The sequence below is a fragment of the Zootoca vivipara genome, chromosome 3 (assembly GCF_965207765.1).
Source record: "Zootoca vivipara chromosome 3, rZooViv2.hap1.1, whole genome shotgun sequence".
Classification (NCBI taxonomy): domain Eukaryota; kingdom Metazoa; phylum Chordata; class Lepidosauria; order Squamata; family Lacertidae; genus Zootoca; species Zootoca vivipara.
Genome location: NC_142586.1, coordinates 80376450 through 80392511, shown reverse-complemented (window position 1 = coordinate 80392511; position 16062 = coordinate 80376450). Strand labels below are relative to the sequence as shown.

Sequence of the window (16062 nt, the reverse complement as noted above, 5' to 3'; positions counted from 1 at the left end):
ACCCCGAAAATAAGCCATACTTCAGCGCCGCGGAAACCAACCTCCACAGGCACCTCCACTCACAGAGTCACTCCATGCGGCCGGCACTGCAGGAGCGCGATCAGCTATGAAGAGGCGCTCCAAGAGCTCCGCTTAACAGCTGATCGCGCTCCCGCCTTGCTGGCTGCATCCCCGCGCTCTGCCTTCTCGTCCACCGCCATCCCTGCCACTTCCGTGCTTGCCGCCACTGCTGGGCTCACTGCTTCTTCCTTGCCTGGCCCGGCCAAGGAGCTTGGAGCGCCCTGCAGCGGCGGGCGGAGCGCATGAGCCAGCGGCCTCTGCTTGGCCCGGCCAAAGACGCCTGCCACCCCGCCACCGCCCTGAGCCAGCGCCCTGAACCGTAAAAACCGTACTGGTAATAAAAAAATAAGACATCCCACCGAAAGTAAGCCACCCTGTGTTTTTTGAGGGGGGGGGGAAAGTTATAAGACGGTGTCTTAAAAAGGGGGAAACACGGTAGCCTTTGCCCTGCTTCATTTTGAACTCCAAGGCCAAACTTGCCAGTTGTTCCTTTTATCTCTTGATTCCCTACTTTAGCATTCCAATCCCCTGTAATGAGAAGAACATCCTTCTTTGGTGTCATTTCTAGAAGGTGTTGTAGGTCTTCATAGAATTGGTCAATTTCACTTTCTTCAGCACCGGTAGTTGGTGCATAAACTTGGATTACTGTGATGTTAAAAGGTCTGCCTTGGATTCGTATCGAGATCATTCTGTCATTTTTGAGATTGCATCCCATTACAGCTTTTGCCACTCTTTTGTTGACTATGAGGGCCACTCCATTTCTTCTACAGGATTCTTGCCCACAGTAGTAGATATGATAGTAACCCGAACTGAATTCACCCATTCCCTTCCATTTTAGTTCACTGATGCCCAGGATGTCGATATTTATTCTTGTCATCTCATTTTTGACCACATCCAGCTTACCTCTATTCATGGTTCTTACATTCCAGGTTCCTATGCAATATTTTTCTTTACAGCATCGGACTTTCCTTTCGCTTCCAGGCATATCCACAACTGAGCGTCCTTTCGGCTTTGGCCCAGCCGCTTCATCAGCTCTGAATCTACTTGTACTTGTCCTCCGCTCTTCCTCAGTAGCATATTGGACGCCTTCCGACCTGAGGGGCCCATCTTCCAGCGTCATAACTTTTATATGCCTGTTGTCTTTGTCCATGGAGTTTTCTTGGCAGGGATACTGGAGTGGCTTGCCAGTTCCTTCTCCAGGTGGATCACGTTTAGTCAAAACTCTCCACTATGACCTGTCCATCTTGGGTGGCCCTGCATGGCATAGCTCATAGCTTCTCTGAGTTATTCAAGCCCCTTCGCCACGACAAGGCATTGATCCATGAAGGGGTTTTATATCTATTACCCCTTAGTTATTGTCTATAATGCAATCTTTTTAACTACTGGGCAACTCTGGTTCTTATTTTTGTCCTGCAAGTCTCCTTTCTATTGCATTCTCAAACTTTTAGTATCTAAGCTTTGGTCAACAACAATTTTAGAATATGGTAGCCAGAGCCAAACACAATACTCTTTGTTTTTTGTTAGGTTTTTAAAAACAAACACACACACATTTCTAAAGTATACAGTACAATGGAACTTTCCCTCCCTCTCTTCCCTTGTGCGCTGCTCACACCTCCCCAATCTTCTCAGATCTGGCAGGATGCGGGGACACACAAGGAGGGGTGTGTGTGAGTCAATCTGCATGAGTGGAGAGATTAGAGGGGCCCTACCTGCTTACTCTTTTTCAACAGCCACCTTAGTACCCTTTTATAGAAGGCTGCAGCCGAGCTATGATTTAGCTAAAAGTGGGGTAGTAGGGGGGGTGGGGCTACCTTTCCCCTACCATAATTCAAGCACTGCCTACACTCCCATATAAAGTGGAGCTTCTGGAAACAGTGAGAAGCAACAAGTCACCTGTCCCATTTCCAAGTACTGTACATTCCATCCCAACACAGGAATCACTTATAGATACTGCTACGTTCCTCCAAATCACGATATGCCAATCAATTATGGCTGTATTCAGATTGCTCACATCCCATCAGTCCGGCAAAGCATCGCAAAACGGATCACAAAATGTAGTCCAGGAAAACAATAATACAGAGTCCCAGTCATATTTGTCCAAATGGTTCTCGGGTGTCTTATCAAACTGTATTAAAATCCACAGGGGAGTAATGCAGTGTCGAAAGCCTGACACTTGCATGGTAACCCCTTGTAACCAACTTAAATGCATATGCTGGACAGTGCACTACAGCTGACATCTTTTGACTGATTTGGCACCTTCAGGCAGCCTCTTTCCAGCTATTTTGCTCCTTGTGTCACGTGAATGGCAAAACGAGCTAGGATTCAAAAGAATACAAAATGTGAAGTCATTGTTTGATGGCTTCCTATCTTGTCCTGTTTGGAAACGATTAACCCAGGCTTCCTCAATCTCGGCCCCTCCAGATGTTTTTGGCCTACAACTCCCATGATCCCTAGCTAGCAGGACCAGTGGTCAGGGATGATGGGAACTGTAGGCTCAAAACACCTGGAGGGCCGAGGTTGAGGAAGCCTGAATTAACCAGTTTATGAATTTGTAGATACAGTAATGGGAAGCCATGGTTAACTGCTGGGTCCTGTTTCTGCAATGCATTGCTGCTTGTGCAGTGGAAAAAGCCAAGTGACAGGAAAGGGGGCTGGCAGGTGTGTCCAGTGGGATTATCGACTTCCTCACATTATAGCGGCAGTCTTACAAACCATACCACACATTTGTTTTGAAACTGCCCTCAGTTTTAAAAGATGGATTACCACATGTGATGGGAAACTGCTGTTTCAGAAACACATCCGAGAAATTGGTTACGTAGCAGCTTTGATCCAGGCTGGCATACTTAATTGTGCCCAGTATCTTAGCTTCCAAAAGCTGCATTTGATAATTTACTTTAGAACAGGTAGCTTTAGATAGCATTTCAGCTGATTCATTGGCCAATCATTTATAAGAAAGGCATATAAGCGTTTTAAAATATTAAAGTGTCTTGGAGTGTAATATTCTACATCAGGGTAGCCACTGTGCTGCCCTCCAGAATGGTGAGCTACAATGAGACATGTAGCCTAACAACACTGGGGGGCACCTTGTTGGCTATCCTCATTTCATATATAAAATTCATACTTAGTAATGCCAACATTTTTGTTTCTGCCTACATCTTTTAGTGCAGATTATTCTTGACAGTTTCAATAGCCTGTAGGATTTTTCTTGCAATACCTTTTATAACAGAGACTTACATCCTGTTCATGGGCAACGTTAGGAGATGAACAAGCCATTGTGGTATAGCTGGCATCAACTACTTTTGGTTTTAATTTGCTGCAAAGCAGTGCCAAAGTTTTACAGCCAAGAGCAGGGAAATTTCTTCAAACTCCTACGGCTCTTATTAGGAATCTTAATTCATTTTTGACAGGGTTTCAATACACATTTCAGCTCTGGAATATGTTTTTTATCAGAAGAGACTTCCAATTAACCTTTTTTTTTCATGCGAGGAAAATGGGTCCGTTCACTATTTTGTCTAAAGAATTGGTTTTCAATAATGAGTGAAGGCTAAAGCTACAGAAGGCGTGGATTCCATTTGCACTTCAAGTGGAGCTGAGCCATTTTACCGACATGTACCTTACTCCAAACATATCATTTATTCTGTGTTATGCTGAAAGCCACTTTAGCCATGTTTGACTGTAACACTGTCTTCCCACCCCAACTAGATGTTTAGATTGGACCAGCTCCTGAAACCAAGCAAGCACAGCCTTCCATACCACATCACAGTGCATCAGTATGTATTTCTGAAGGCCCATTCTCAACAGCAATAAATCAGGAATTTGGATTTCTATGAAAAGGGTTTAACTTTTCAATACCAGAGTTCAAGGATTTTCATAGACAATAGCTGACAGTACAACAGGAATTCCTAAATGAATGCAGTGCATGCTAATATTGTACTTAACCCCTGGGGAATACGGAGTTGGAAACCAAGAGGTCCTCAAGCGAGTCATTTAGAAAGAAAATGTGCAAATTAATTTGTGTCTTACACCTTTTAAAAACAGTTCTAACATTTCTCCAATGTTAAATAGACTGTTCTAATGTTATTTGTTGTAGACAGTGAACTGGAACAAAGCATTTATTATTTCAAGGAGGTTAGCCATGCTTTAGATTCAATCAGTACTTGCAATATTTCAGTGCAGGCCATTTCTCCTTTAAAAAAAAAAAAATTACTTCCCTCCATCCCACTACTCCCCCAGCACTTTGTCCTTCTGGATCCCATGAGTTTCTATCTGCTTAAAAGATATGGGGGACATCACACTGAAATGCTTGTGAGAAGACGTCTAGTATTTGGAGCAAGTTACTATTATGAAGGGCATCCCATTCTGTTTCTCCTTGTCCATAGCAGCAGAAGGCTCAGTACATAGTCAGAATGGTTGTCTGGAGGCAGGAATGAACTGGAGAGGGACAACTAAAATCCAACCCAGAGCGTTCGGAATTCTTGTTGTATTGATGTTGCCTTTGATTTTGAAGGATTTGTGTTTTATTTTGTAATTAGAATGTTTTCATTCTTATTTATGGTAAGCTGAGAATGTTCCATAATTGAGAAGCATATAAATATTGTTAATAAATAAATAGCTTTGAGCTGGTGTGTTTGGGGTGTGTGTGTGTGTGTGTGTGTGTGTGTGTGTGTGTGTGTGTAGAGGCAGGCTTCCTTTGGCTCTGTGTTTGCTGGTGTTCAAAACACCCAGCAAGCAGAGAGAGATACCTACACATCTCTACCTCCAAGCTGGAACGGGGACCAGACCAGCACTAGCTGGTCTGCCATTGCTGGGCGCCCAGAATGCCATACAAGTCAGAGCCAACACAAATTGAGACTTGTGTCAAATACTTGCCACGGGAATTGGGCAGAGAGTTCCTGCAGCTTCAGAGTTAGGAGGAGGCCTAGGAATCATCCTGGCCAGAGGCTCTCTTGGTATTCACCATGGTAAGCAAAACTGTGGATCCCCCATGTATGAACAAATCCATTCTCCAAGTACACCAAAATCCTTTGCCCAACAAAACTTAATAAAAAGGGAAGTTGATAGACTATATATGTAAAAGTTCTCAGAAAGTGTTTCCTCAGGCCTCTCCAGTGTACATGGGCCACCAATAATCAAGTGGGGGGGGGGGATTGTCTTGAGAACAATTCCTAAGAAGTCACTTGAAACTTCAGTTTTAAAACAGAACATAAAGTCACCTCTTATGGTTACACCAGAGACTGAGGTAAACCAGGATGAAATGTTGGGAAAGCGAGACATTTTAAAGAACAAACTGTTTCAGCATTCTAAAACGCTATGCCAGATCAAACAGCACTCTGTTGTAATCCTGTTTTCATGCTATAAAGAAGTCAAAGTCTTTCCTGACCGAATGACTCACAGAAGATACAGCTGGCCAAAGACAAACGAGAGGGAGAAGATCTTTAGGTACACACCACCAGGCCAGTTGTCTCCAAGGCTGCCAGAGAAAATAGTGACATAGGGAAAGAAAGCATGAAGAAACAAGAGAGCTTTGTCAGGGGAAGCCTAACTTCACACACAGTACCAACATTTTACATTGCTAAGGTTTCGGGAGTAGAAGACCGCCACAAATTAACTGGCATAACACGAAAGCACAAAGATAGATTGGAGAGAGAAAAAAGTTTAACAGAAGGGCGAAAGGACAGCCAATGCTTCATGTGAGATCTTCACCAAGCTCATTTCATTAGAATTATTTGTACGTATTATAACACCTTTAGAGAGGGGACAGAATGCTTCTCCAAATGTTGCTTAACCACCTCTGTAGTGGTGCTTTTTACAAGCCAAGACAAATGGGTTTGAACATATAGGTTATTCTTAGGTGTACAAAAAGTGAACTGCATTGGGGAAGGCACATTGAGTAACAGCAATCAGTAATACTCATGTCACAGCCACTGGCGGTTGGTGAGCTTGAATGTCTTGGGACTCCACCTCACAGGAGGAAATCAGCTTTTTGAAAGGCTTCAGTCTGGAGCAATTCATAACACTGAAGAGCTGTTAGGTAAGGCAGGAAGCAAGGAAGGACACTGGGCTCAGCCAGGCAGTTCTCTGCTAAATTCCCATTACAACCAGAGATGTGGCTGTGAGCTGTTTGTTCTGATGCGCCACTAGGACACAGGATGGGCTTCCTTCCTCCTGCCTTGCATTACAGCCGATTGGCAAACACCACAGCCCTATTCTGGTATTACTCACCATGGGTACAAGCAGGGCTTCAAGGCTATGCTTTTATTTAGCCTGCCCAAAACATCACCCAGTTCTTCCCAGATCCTCTTGTGCTTGATACCTGAGGATGCCAACCCCACAATTAAAAACCCCTAGGAAATCAGGGTGTCTCGGCTATAAACATTCACCTTAAACATACATGGAGAGGGAAGGGGAATCCCAGCAATATCAGGGGCAAAACCAAGCACACAACTCAGTGGCCTCTGTTTAAATAGCACTGATGAGAGATGATAGTTCTGTTCTGCACCTGTCAGTGCTGCAAGTTCAAAAAACTATCAGTGTGTTCTTGGATGGAAACCAAGACGGTATGCACAGTGTTACTTAAAAAAGAAGAAGAGATTTTGTGCCCATAGAAATTAGATTTACCTGCATTTGAATTTATTCATTTTGTATTTATACAAAGGATACAAATGTGCCTGTCTATATACGGAAGATGTCCTACTCACAGAAAAGGCAGTTTCATATCATAGAATCATAGAGTTGGAAGAGACCACAAGGGCCATCCAGTCCAACCCCCTGCCAAGCAGGAAACACCATCAAAGCATTCCTGACAGATGGCTGTCAAGCCTCTGCTTAAAGACCTCCAAAGAAGGAGACTCCACCACACTCCTTGGCAGCAAATTCCACTGTCAAACAGCTCTTACTGTCAGGAAGTTCTTCCTAATGTTTAGGTGGAATCTTCTTTCTTGTAGTTTGAATCCACTGCTCCGTGTCTGCTTCTCTGGAGCAGCAGAAAACAACCTTTCACCCTCCTCTATATGGCATCCTTTAATATATTTGAATATCTAGCATATATCTTATGCTAGAGACTTTTGTAAGAAAATATGTTCTTCTGTTTGCACAACCTCTCCACCAAACAGAAGCATGGAAACTACAACAAGGACCACATAATGTACAACTAAGTGAACTCTTATACAAACTCTTAGGCAAGGTTCTGCAAGAACTATTAGCAGATATTTTCCTTCTTTTCATGTTTCTTTGGAACCGACCCACTTTAAAAAAAACAAATTAACAGCACACCCCTGTTAATTCACCCTATATAATACAATAGTTGATAAGAGAGATTTTTTTAAAAAAATGCAGTCACTGGGGAAATTATGAAATGTATCCAGACTAGAGGAGGTGCAGAGGTGAGAAAAAGTATGTATGGACCTTTTTCCTTCCCATATGTCAACAGGATTTGAACACTTATGAAAAATAAGGATCAACGAAGTGGAATGCAGAGCTACTTTCACCATCTGGTTCACCTTTGAACCAGACAATATTCTATCAGTTTTGACAGCTCCCTCATCCTCTTGATCTTACCCCTTTTAATTCCGTTATCTGATTTTTAAAATGTTTCCCTATGTTTCAGCAAGCAAGCGGAGGCAAGCAGCAAAAACAGAACATAAAGACAAAAAGTTTAAATGTAATATTATTAAAAGTCTCCCGTATAAATTAGAAATACTTGAACAAAGAACACGGGCTAGTGTTCTAGCCGAAATTTATATGCTATGAAGAAAAACAGTGACTTGCTCTATACTTTTAAGATATTAAAACTGAGCACAAGTGTTCAAACAAAAGCACAATTGTTTTCATCCCTGGGTCCTCAAGCATGGCCAAATGTAATAAAATGAGAAGAAGAAACTGATTTAAGTTTATTTCTATTTTAATTGACAATATAAAAATAGATACAAGACTAGCATTACAATTGTATTTATGCTTCAATTGTTTTTAAAATTATTTCCTTAAAAACTGCTCAATAGTTTCCAAGAGCATTAATCCATTCATATTAAGGCGCCAGTTTCAAACTCAAAAGAATTGATAAAAGCTCAGTTGGGCAGATTTATCTTAAAAAACACAATTATATGGAAAATTTCAGACTGTTTTAGAAACTGTATGTAATTTGATTTTTCATTAAAAACCAATTTTGACTCTGGCTTTGTTCCTCAATTGCCCTCCCAATGTTCCGCTTTCAGCATATGCTAACGACGTTTGTATCGGTCATTGTGAAAAGTACTGAACTGCATCCTGTGTCATTTATATGCCATTTTCTATTGCACATTTTATCCTTTACATACTACTTTGGTATTTTTTAAATGTTGAGAAGTTTACAAGAACTCTAAACAAAAAATAATTAAATAAACACACTTGAGGAAGATCCTATGGACCAGCAGAGCTCTTTGTGGTGTGAAGGAAAATGCTCGTTCCAATTAACCCCATACAACCCGGCATGCTGTTTTGAAAAGGTCTTTCCAATCCCTCACAGCAGACTTTTAGGCAGCACTGAGCGGCAGCCGGGGGGGGGGGGTCCTGTAATGAGCAACTATCTGCAAAACAAGAATCCATACAAGCCCTTCCACATCACAGATAAAGTTGCTTTTGAAGCTCAAGGAATTTCAAGAGCAGTTTGTAGCAGAGGACTCTGCTGCAGATCAAAACAACACTGCATGGACAATTGGACATGCCTAACAGTTTAACAACAGTTCATTGCATTGTGGATGAAGTATGAAAAATCTATTTACCTAGGTGTGGGTCCCTATCAATACTATCTCTAGAGTATGGAGTGGAAATTTTCTGGCATGAAGGCTTCAACAGGTCTCCCCACTTTGCCCCTGAGGGCAAAGCCACACCCACCTGCCTTACACCTGATGTCACAGCAGACGGCTGATAAGAGCCAGACTTGGCTGAAAGGGAGTTGGAAGGCACTGCCAATGGGTGGCTTCTTCAGAAGCGCCACTCAAAAGTGCTCTCTAGCCCTCCGCTTTGAACAGGGCTTCTGTCAGATCTTCAGAAGTCCCTCTTCTAAGTGCTATGAAGGGGGCTCCGGAAGACTCCCGGTGGCAAAAGAAAAGGCCACTTGATGTTACTGCAGTGCCAAGTGATTGACAGATGGGCAGCAGCGCCCACCTTTCAAACCTGGCCTGGGAGGGGATGAGGACACCACAGTCTAGTCCCCTGGACTAACTGGAAAAGTTCCCCACTACTGCTGCACAGCAAGAGCTGCAATTATAAATTTTGTTTTCAGCAGGGAGCACGAGGCAGTTCACATGCAACAGAACAACATAATGGATAAAAATATATATGATTAGGTATGCTTCTATCCCTTTATTTATTTATTTATTTAAAAAAACCATTGCTTCTGAATGTTGCAATATTATTCTCCTTTATGTGGTTAAGAGTCCACCTGGAACAAATGTTTGAAATAAATAAAGTACCAGATATGCTGCCTCTAAGGAACTGTCTATGAACTGTCTTCAGCCCATTGGGGCTTTGTGGCCAAGAAGAAACATAGCCAGGCTGGGAGTTGGCTGACATGCTGAAAGGACGGGGATGGAAATATAGGCCTCCCCCACCCTTATCAGGAGACTCAGGTGAACAGCAAAAGGGGAAGCAACAGCCATACAGTTGGGAATTGTTACTAATTATGGGGGAGGAAGGGGAAATTATGGGGGAATTGTTACTAATTATGGGGGAGGGGGACGCAGGTGGTGCTGTGGGTTAAACCACTGAGCTTAGGGCTTGCTGATCAGAAGGTCGGCGGTTCGAATCCCTGTGACGGGGTGAGCTCCCGTTGCTTGGTCCCAGCTCCTGCCAACCTAGCAGTTCGAAAGCACCTCAAAATGCAAGTAGATAAATAGGAACCGCTACAGCGGGAAGGTAAACGGCGTTTCCATGTGCTGCTCTGGTTTGCCAGAAGCGGCTTTGTCATGCTGGCCACATGACCTGGAAGCTATACGCCGGCTCCCTTGGCCAATAATGCGAGATGAGCGCGCAACCCCAGAGTCGGTCACGACTGGACCTAATGGTCAGGGGTCCCTTTACCTTTACCTATGGGGGAGGAAAGCTAAATGAAAGAGATAAGTATTCCAGGCTCTGGGTGATGGAGGAGACCGAGTTATGGATTGTCACAGCTCTTATAGAGTGCGAGGAGGGAGAGAATAAGAGAAATCAAGTGTATATTGAACGAAGTGGTCAACCAATATAATTTGAAACTTAAGGTTCCTGATGAGAAAAGACTGGGACATCCTCTAGTGATGACAGCCAGCTCAACTCAAAAACCCTGAGAAAGACTAGGGGTATGGAAGGAATGTAGGCTGATGAAAGTTAAGTTGGACCTCTCTTGAAGCAACAATAATTATTACCCATCCTTCACTGTTTCCCCTGGCCTTTTGTTCAAATGCAGGTGTTCAATACAAAAAAAAAGAGAGTCATTGGGTTCATCAAAACATCACCAACCTTGATCTGTTTTGTGTGTGTGTGTGTGTGTGTGTGTTGACAGATCAACATGGTTACTGGGATTCTGAGCTACAATGCCCACCATGAAGTGGTGACTCATGACTCACTTTAAAAAGAGCTGTATGGATGCTGATGCTTCAAGGTATCTTGAAACGTCTCATATTTAAGTAGATATCAGATGAATGTATGACAACCATCTAACCAGCCTGCAGATTTAGGAATCCACATGTAGGCTGAGAAGATGCCTGCTCACACATACACACAACAGTGTATATGATGTTAGAGGAGCTAGCATCAAACATCAATCTTGGCTTTACTGAAAAACTCTCTTTCTGTAATTAATTTTTTTGCATAAAATAGGAAGATGCTTACGGTGTTGGCAAATATAATTGGCGGCTTCTAACCAAAAGCACCTGAGGACTAGAAACTTTCCTTTTATTCCACAACTTCCTGAAGTACAGTGAAGGTTAGAGAGTTAGTACAAAAGTAAGATGCTTTGAGAAGGTTCTTCCCCCCATGGCCAATTTCTGCATCTATGAATTGACAAATAATATGATCAGTATTAACACTAGCAATAAGTATAATGGCTGATGACAGGCAATACATCATTCAAGGGCAGCAAAAGTTTCATTGAAATTTCCTTCACTGAGCGGCAGAAGGTGCACTGGTGCATTTGTATTCAAATAATCAGCCACTAGATGGCACAGTAATAATAACTTTCAGAGGGGCAGCCATGCTAGCCATTTGCAGACAAAATGAGTCTAGTGGCACCTTAAAGTCTAAACGATGTATTTTGGAATAAGCTTGTCTAGACTTGTTTCAGTATACACGCTCCCTACATGAAGAATTTGCTCAAAATAAGAGCTTCATTACTTCAACACACACAAATAAAACTGGGTATGAAAAATACCATATATACAAGCCTACACTTCTGCTACAAGTGGCTATTTTTGTCCGTTTCCTCCCCAGTATTATCTCAAATGCAGTATTCAGTAAAAGCTTTAGTAGGCATAGGAACAAAGCAATTCATAAAGCCAACCTCTTAATCGAGCCTTTCTGGTTTCATAATTTTGAAACAGCTAGAATAGAAATCAAGGAAACCAGAACACACTCATTCAGTTCACTCGGGGGAGAATTGCTGCATTTTCTCCAGCAATGAAATGGTGCACAAAGCAAAATACGAAGATAGATGGGAATTCTTATGGATATAAAGGAGCTGTAACATTTTTCTCTATTTCAACCATGAGAAGAATACTTTTTTGATAAATGTGCTCATTAAGGTAGTATCGTACCAAAAAGCTGGAAGCTAGCTACATTTCCAGCTACCCCCAAGTCACCCCACTATCATCCCCCCAAAACCTGTCAAACAGATTCCAGAAACAGCTTTGAACTCTGAACAGCTTTTGGACATGTGTTTGAACTTACTTGTCAAAATATTAAGTAATCTCTGTCACCAAACACCACTCCTGGTCAGTGGGGATTGAGCATGTAAAGCAATTTGTCCAAGACAATTTTGTCAGGCAATTACTCCAAGTGTAACACTTAACTCACTGGATTGGATTGCTTTCCCATACAACTATTAGGAATGTGACTACCTGCCACACACAAACTGAAGATGGCACTTTAGACAAATAGCATAGTGCATGGATGGGGGCAGGGCCGCATTCTCTTCTGAAGGCCGCTTGCTAGTGATGGCTGGAGCAACAAATGTACATTTTGCTTTTGTACAGTAGGCTAGTTTTTAAAAACTTGCACACCCCTCAGTGCTGCTGCTGACCTTTAAAGCCCTAAACGGCCTCAGCCCAGTATACCTGAAAGAGCGTCTCTAATCCCATCTTTCTGCCCAGACACTGAGGTCCAGCACTGAGGACCTTCTGGCGGTTCCCTCCCTGAGAGAAGTGAGGTTACAGGAAACCAGGCAGAAGGCCTTCTCGGTAGTGGTGCCTACCCTGTGGAACACCCTCCCATCAGATGTCGAGGAAATAAACAACCGACTTTTAAGAAAACATCTGAAGGCAGCCCTGTTTAGTGAATTTTTTAATGTTTGTTTTATTGTGTTTTTAATATTCTGTTGGAAGCAGCCCAGAGTGGCTGGGGTCCGGCCAGATGGGCAGGGTATAAGTAATAAAATTATTATTATTATTATTATTATTATTATTATTATTATTATTATTATTATTATTCTCCATCCAGACAACCAAGAGGCATTGTCAGTGCTCAAGGGCACATTCCAGCCAGGCAAAAACACTGAGGTGCAAAACAGAGTCAGGGAAGGGGGCGGCCTGAGGAAGAGTTCAAAGAGCCAGACAGAAGGGCTTGCTTGGAGGGCCACAATTTCACACACAGGACTGAGGTTCCCAACATCTGGTAAAGAGCCATGAACAGTTTGTGATGCAAACGAAAAGTGGTTTAAGAAATACTTTTGCATAATTTATACAGATCCCTCCACACAACTGTGAAACTTAATCACCCAGGATTTCCAGCTGTGCACAATATGGGCACAAAAGGCACTTTCAGACCATCCCCTGAACAAGAGGAGACTGACGGACGCGGGACCACCAGGCCCAATCTGGCTGCTCCTTCTGCTATGTGCAAAGGGAGAAGCGATTAAACAATGTTACACACAATGCAAGTGGAGATAGGTAAGTTTCTTACTGATGAAAAAGCAAGCAGCTCCTCTTCTGTGAGCTTATGAACCGGGTTGTTCTTCTGAAAGTCTATGCTGCATAGAAGGGAGGAAAAAAAGCACATTCTGAGCCTTACTGCTTTTTGCATTTTATATTGCTAGTCACATCAGGCAACTTTGGATGAAGATTTTGGGTACAAATCAGCTAAAATAAAATTATTGCTAATCAATTAAATACATTAAGTTGTCTGACAATTACAATACAATATTAAACATAAAATACACAATAGTCAACAACATTTTCACCTGGATTTAACATATAATTAAGTTGTTCAGGTGAAGAAAAAACTGTTCACCTGACGCACTTCACCTGGAGGGATGCCCAGAGAATACTGTAACCTCCAAAGAGGGATTAATGAAATTAATACAACTCCTGCCAATCAGCCAAATTTTACTGTCTGTTAAATAGAAACATTCTGAAATTCATTTTCAAAACTTGTGAGGCAGCTATAAATATCATGTACAAAACGTTCAGATTATCAGATCAGATATATTTTATAATACACCAAGTTGTTAAAGTCAAAGGGCAGCCAAATCAAATGAAATTCAATGTCACTCTGAGGTGAATATTTCATCAGCGCAAACATTTCTGCTTTCTTCCCTCTTTTCTCCCAAGCAGATTTGGGGAGCAGATGTGGGGGGAAGTTCCACTGCACTATGGGACTCATTGCACTGACTTCCAATACAGTGGATTCTCGACTTACAGCCGCCTCGTCTCGTGGACGTTCCAAGTTGCAACCGCGGCAAACCTGGAAGTAAACACTGGATTTGCCGTGATTCATGCATGCGCGGAAGCAGCTTCTGCCATCTATGTGTGCGCACAAGCGGCTGCCGCCAAATGCACATGCACACAACGGCACCTCTACTAGCATCCAGTTTCGCCCAGTGGTCGGGCCTCCGGAATGTATTATGATTGTAAGTAGAGGTTCCACTGTAGCTCCACAACTGAGTTTAACCTGGCCCTTATTCTCCTGCTTTGTGTGCAGAAGGTACAAAGAGAAGGAATGTCAACCAGCCCTACAGGTGAGTGCATGCATGGATCGAACCTCAAAAGTACTTCACCAACAAGTTTTTATGGAATAATCATTTTGCTGTAGCCATACACTTGAAAGAGTGACAAAGTGGAACCAACAAATATCATCTTACCAAATTCCAAGGATAACGGCAAGCTCTTCTGCACATAAGTCAGGCATCTGGTTCTGATGAGATTCTGCAAACTTTATTTCATTTAACACTGTGTCATCATTCAAATCATAATTCTGTTTGGGGGGGGGGAAATCACACAAGTGATTCACATTAAAATTGCTCAACTATTTGAAAGTTACAATAATAAAAACCCTGAACAGCAGCATTGGTGTTGAACTCTGCCAAAAATATAAATACTCATATTGACTTATCAGTAAAAAATAAAATAAAATCTCTTTCCTAGCAGAAACACAACTGCATGGAAGATGTTTTTTTAAATAATGCAGGACAACTGACGGAGCTGTAGAACCATGAATGGAAAACAGAATTAACACACACAGGTCCTGCAATGGTTGCTAAAGGGTTTTTCAGTAAAGCCGATGTGGAAAATTATCCATGAAATATAAAGTTAGAAAACCACTGTGCTAGACTGATTCTTATTCTTGATATCTAATGACAGCTTTTAAATGTACATGTACACAAAGTGGCATTTTTTAAAAACATGTCACACTGGACCCTAGTTAATGGCTTGCTGTGAATGTGGCAATCTGGGCTGCTTTGCTCCTCCTTGCAAACATGTGAAGGAAACAACAATCTCCAGCTTATCCTTATATCCAATCAGAAAACTATGAACAAACCTTAAGAGACAGGTCACATCTAGTGCAAAACAAACGAGAATCCCTTGTTCAGACTAAATGCTAAGCCATGTGCAAGCGTGGAGGAACACATGGACCATAGTGCAGAGAACTGCATGTCTACCTCAGCATGCTGCTCCAGGTTGCAATACAAGCTGCTGTGAACTTTCCCTGCACTCTGTATGGCCTAAACAGAAGTTATTGGAGATAGTGCTAAGGCAAACATTTTGCCAGCACAATGATTTATTCCTGTACAATGAAACGTTTTCTCCCTCTCCTCCCTGCATGCACCCCTAAATTTGTTCTGGGTTTCCCCGCAACCCAGAAAACCCGCAAACCCGCAAACCTCCAAAGCAGGTTTGAGGATGGTGCAACAGCATGAGAATATCACTGCACTAGTGGCAATGCTTGCATGCAGAGGCGGAGCAACCTGCTCCGGCACCCGGAGTGGCGCGAGTCCCTGGAGGCATGGGGGCGTGGCGTGCGTTGGGGGTGCTCAGCAAGCACCCCAGGAGGTGCCAATTGGCGGTCAGCATTTTGTCCCCCCCTTTGGAATGGCACCTGGGGCGGACCGAGCCCCCCCCACCGTCCCAGAACACGCCTGCTTACATGCATGCAACTATTTCATTGAATACTGCCCTAGAATAGCAAAGGCTGTTCATTGAAAACTGCTGAACAAATAATCCATGGTAACAAAGGATACTGTTTCTACATCTTCCCACAGTACAGTAGTCTGAATCTAGTTTGAGTCACTGCTAGTGAAAGGCAAACAACCATACAGGCAATGCTTATCAGTAGAGCACCACCCAAACACAACACTCTTCAACAGGAAGCTGCCTCTGTAAACAAACAAATGAGCACACATGCATGTTGGCACTCTCCCATATTCATCTCTGATTTAAGGTGGCAGCAGCTTCTAAGGATGTTGCACCAAATATATATTTGAAACCACACAGCAGTATGAAAGCATTTTTGTGTGTGTATCATTAGGCTCAGGCAAGTTCTTGCTAAAATGGCCAAAGCTTT

The 16062-nt window shown here is 42.7% G+C and overlaps 1 protein-coding gene across 2 annotated transcripts in view; it reads right to left on the bottom strand.

Moving 5' to 3' along the window:
* Nucleotides 1–16062, bottom strand: part of TTC27 (tetratricopeptide repeat domain 27) — an 84470-nt gene that overhangs the window by 47622 nt on the left and 20786 nt on the right. For both annotated transcript variants that reach the window (XM_035108253.3, XM_035108254.3), the window contains 2 exons: nt 14363–14475; nt 13186–13252 (listed from right to left, as the gene is read on the bottom strand). In XM_035108253.3, coding sequence (XP_034964144.2) covers nt 13186–13252; nt 14363–14475 — 180 coding nt within the window. The remainder of the gene's footprint in view (nt 1–13185; nt 13253–14362; nt 14476–16062) is intronic.